Below are 4,806 nucleotides of genomic sequence, written 5' to 3' on the forward strand. Positions count from 1 at the left end.
CTTGTTCTTCTAGTGCATCTCCGCCATCTCTCTATGTAAGGTTTGAAACATAGTCACTTGCTTGACCTCCGTCATTCTCTCGGTTGCCATCCGCCTTGTTGAAACCATTCGTTGATTCTTTAATAGTATCTCGGCCCCATGGTGGGCGCCAATTGTACCAGATAGTACCTGCTACTGGCTTGAACAATTGGCCTTTGTCCCTCAATCGCTCCTCCTTCTCCTTCCTTCTCGTATTTGCTCTTTAGGACTTGTTTGCTGCTCCTTCTCCTTCCTTCTCGTACTCGCTCTTTGGTATTCGATCGGGAGTGAACCTACAAAAGGTTCTCCGACGACAAAGTAAGTGCTCTGTATTAAAGTCAATGATATATTGATAAAAGCGTACCTTACTCTTGTGTGACAATGCTTATTTATAGTGCTCATAATGGGCTATTTCGTTTATGGATTGTTTTTAATGCATATATTTGCTAGAACAACATTACTTGATTTATCACGTGTTAGCGAATTTATAACATTATTTATCACGTATCTCTTTATTTTATCTTAATATATTGAATCTATCCGGTCGATCGACTTTTGATACTGAGTGACTTGCTCCACTCAGCTCCAACACAGTACATAAAGTTTTCCATATTTTTTTTATGTATAATAAAGACTTAAAGAATATATTTAAATTTAGAGAAATCTAAAAATCATGTTTAAATTTTAGAGGCACAAAAAGTAACACGAAACTCTTTTGGGAATGTATTTAATATTTTAAAAAATCTACAAGATGCAAAAATGTATTTTATTCATAAACTTTTTGTAAAGGTTTGTAATGGAACTTTGTTCCATGATAAGGATCAAATAAGTTATTAAAGCAAGAAAAAACAAAAAGAAAATCATCTTCTTTGTTTCAATTTTTAGTCAATTTGTATTTCTATTCTTAATATTTAAAAAAGTAATTATTATAAATTAGTTTCGATTTTTCAAAGTCAAACAAGAAAGAATTTTTTTTCTTATTTATTTTACGAAGAAATTTGTTTACGAAATATAAACTAAAATTTAAAATTTTGTATCATGTTCATCTATAGAGAAAAGGAAAACGTAATTTATAAAACAAGCTTCCAACTTTTTAAAATTTATGGTTAAAAAAATTATTACAATATGAGAAAAATAAAATAAATACTTATTTTTTTAATTAAAATATTTTGTAAACTGTGTTTTAGTTCACAGGTTAAAAAAAATGATCTATTCTTTTACACGCATGCCATTATAATCAATACTAGATCCTAAATTTACTACCTTGACTTGAATAGTCTCATTTTATAAAGTTATGGAGAACACATTTCATTTTTCATTAAACACCTATTAAATACCATTGACATGAATTTTTTTATTTTAAAATATAAGAGATCAATTAATTAGAATATATATATATATGTATATAATGAAAATACAGACACCCCCATCTTTTTACACATTCATTTTACTAGACATTCATCAAACACCAATAAATGACACTTTTATTTATTTATTTTAGAATATAAAAATAGTTTGAGATAAATCAATTAAGAAAATATTAAAAAAATTATTATTTTTTTAAGTATCTCAAAGTGTAGGAAGATTGAAGGATGCACACTTAATATCTTTCTAAAGTATTGCATACAACGACTAAGAAGGATTAACTTTTGGTAAAGGAAATTTCTTCAACCATAAGAATAAAATAATGAGTAATTAAAACGCGAAATAGTAATAAAGAAAGTACATATTTATATCTTTTATTCTTTCAATTTTCGGTCATTTTGTATTAAATGTTAAAAGATATTCCAATCATTAAACAAGCCTCAAGATGTGTTTCAAAGCATCCAACCTTTTACTTTCTTTATATAAAGTATTGACAGTAAAAGAATAAAAGACAATAACAACACTGAAAAGGAGAAAGAAGTTGACAAAAAAAGTGATTGTGCCTTCCCAACAAGTGAGGGGAATCAAAGCTTTCAGAAGCGCAGCCACTAAAATACAAACGAGTTCGTGTAAACCTCATCAAGCCAAAGAAAAAGATGAGCTACAAAAACAAACTAAGTGGGAAATTTTAACCTTTTAGGAGATTTAATAATATGGCATAGTAGATACGTGGTTTAGTACATATGCACTCACGTCATCACGTCCTCACTATGAAAGCTATGAATAAATTAATAACAAACTCAAATGAAGAAAGCAAAACCAATTTTGGCTCTCATTGGTGTAATAAATTATGTAGCAATAACATGGTAGGGAATCCATGCCAATATCGCCAATGTCATTGTAAATTATTGGGTATGGGTATCACTTTACAAACCAATCTATTAAAATTAAATTAAATTTCTAGTTTAATTTAATTTAATTAATATGAAGCTTAATATGAAACAATGGTTTGCTATATAAGAGAATTCTTAATATGAAGCTTTGACAAACTATAGGTAAACACCATAGACTATAGTGTATAGTTGTTTTCATGGCAAAGACAAGTAACATTGCTATTGTTTCAAGTCCTGGTTACACCCACCTGGTCCCAATAATTGAGTTCAGCAAACGACTTATCAATCATCACCCAAATTTTCACGTCACATGCATTGTTCCCTCTTTTGGGCCACCCCCAGAATCCTCCAAAGCCTACCTTAAAACTCTTCCGTCAAACATTCACTCCATCTTGCTTCCTCCAATTAACAAAGATCAATTACCCCAGGATGTACATCCTGTGTTCCTCATTCAACTCACTACTACTCTTTCTCTGCCATCCATACATGAGGTTCTGGAATCATTGTGCTCCAAGGCCCCTTTAACAGCCTTGGTGGTTGATGTTTTTGCATTTAAGGCCCTCGAGTTTGCAAAGGAGTTCAATGCCCTCTCCTACTTTTACTTCCCTAGTTCAGCTATGGCATTGTCACTGCTTGCACACGCGCCAAAACTTGATGAGGAAGTTTCAGGTGAATTCAAAGATTTATCTGAACCTATAAACTTTCCTGGTTGTGTACCAATCATGGGGGTTGATCTTCCGGATCCAGCCCAAAATCGATCGAGTGAAATTTACGAGCATTTTCTTGAACGTGCCAAAGCAATTGTTACAGCTGATGGGATCTTGATCAACACGTTCTTAGAGATGGAACCAGGTGCTGTAAGAGCGTTGGAAGAGTTTGGAAATGGGAAGTTCAAATTATACCCTGTTGGTCCTATTACACAAAAGGGGTCGGGCAATGAGGTTGATGAGTCTGATGAGTGTTTAAGATGGTTGGAGAAGCAGCCAAGTAATTCAGTGTTGTATGTTTCTTTTGGAAGTGGTGGAACACTCTCCCAACACCAAATCAATGAGTTAGCTTGGGGTTTGGAATTGAGTGGTCAAAGGTTCTTGTGGGTTTTGAGAGCACCAAACAGTTCAGCAAGTGCTGCTTACCTTGAGGCTGCAAAGGAGGACCCTTTGGAATTCTTACCAAGAGGGTTTTTGGAAAGGACAAAGGAGAAAGGTTTGGTTGTGGCTTCATGGGCACCTCAGGTTCAGGTGCTTGGTCACAGTTCAGTTGGTGGGTTCCTAAGCCATTGTGGTTGGAACTCCACTTTGGAGAGTGTGCAAGAGGGAGTGCCTCTGATAACATGGCCACTCTTTGCAGAGCAGAGGATGAATGCAGTGATGTTATCCGATGGACTAAAAGTGGCACTGAGGCCAACATTTAACGACGATGGCATAGTGGAAAAGGAGGAAATTGCAAAGGTCATAAACTCCTTGATGGACGCAGAAATAGGTCAAGGAATCCGTGAAAGAATGAGGACTTTAAGAGATTCTGCTGCTGATGCACTGAAAGATGGTTCTTCAACACATACGCTCTCTCAGTTGGCTAACCATTGGGAAAGTTTCAATGGGATTTAGGAAAGTAGTTTTTCTTAAATACTTTGGTATTGAGTTTGATATTCTATGTCTTTTGGGTGCTTCTCTGCACCTCTTTTCTTCGTGAGGGTATTGAATGGATGGTCTGTAATTGTTAGTTTTGAGTATTTTTATTTATAATGAGAAAATATACGTTAATGAGAAATAAAACAACTAATAATTAATAATGAAAAATATTCGTTAAGATACTTTTTTATTTGATATAATTAAATTATATTATAATTTTCTATTTAATTTAATCAAATTATTAAATTTTTTACGTGCAACATATCTATCAAGGAGTAAATCTGGCTATCAATTAAGGGAGTCAATCTTAGTAAACATGTCATTCATTTCATTTCGACGTCAGTGTTGAACAATGCGTCAAAAAGTAAAATTAACTGTAAAAAAAAATGAAGATGGTGTTATGAATTTTAAACAGTGTTCTATAAGTCTTTATTATTAAAAAAATAAACAAAGCGTGGATAAGCATGACTTATGTGGACATAAACTAAAAATAATTGTGTGGTCGATCACTCACTGAAACTATAAATAATAATAAAAATTTAAAATTTTGAAAGTTAACTGACACAAACATAATATATATATATATATATATATATATATATATATTTTTAAATATATAATAAAATTATGAAAGTTTAGTCCACAAAGTGGACGAATGGTCACAACAACTGAAACTATAAATAATAATAAAATTTTAAAATTTTGAAGGTTAAGCACAGACAAACATAATATTTATATTTTTAAATTAAATTTAAAAATAAAATTATGAAGGTTTAATTCACGTAAAGTGGACAAAAGATTAAAAAATAAGTGTGAGTGCACTGCTTTTAAGTAACTATTATTAAAAAAATATGTAATTAAAATCTCTGCGAACAAGGAAATTTATATGAAAAGAAAATATT

The 4,806-nt window shown here is 32.0% G+C and overlaps 1 protein-coding gene across 1 annotated transcript; it reads left to right on the forward strand.

Moving 5' to 3' along the window:
* Positions 1-2,230: 2,230 nt before the first annotated feature.
* LOC137827279 (hydroquinone glucosyltransferase-like) lies at positions 2,231-4,072 on the forward strand. The gene has a single exon (XM_068633565.1). The coding sequence runs from the start codon at positions 2,474-2,476 to the stop codon at positions 3,878-3,880; it is 1,407 nt and encodes a 468-aa protein (XP_068489666.1). The 5' UTR covers positions 2,231-2,473; the 3' UTR covers positions 3,881-4,072.
* The last annotated feature ends 734 nt before the right edge of the window (positions 4,073-4,806 follow it).

This window comes from Phaseolus vulgaris, chromosome 8, assembly GCF_000499845.2.
Source record: "Phaseolus vulgaris cultivar G19833 chromosome 8, P. vulgaris v2.0, whole genome shotgun sequence".
Taxonomy (NCBI): domain Eukaryota; kingdom Viridiplantae; phylum Streptophyta; class Magnoliopsida; order Fabales; family Fabaceae; genus Phaseolus; species Phaseolus vulgaris.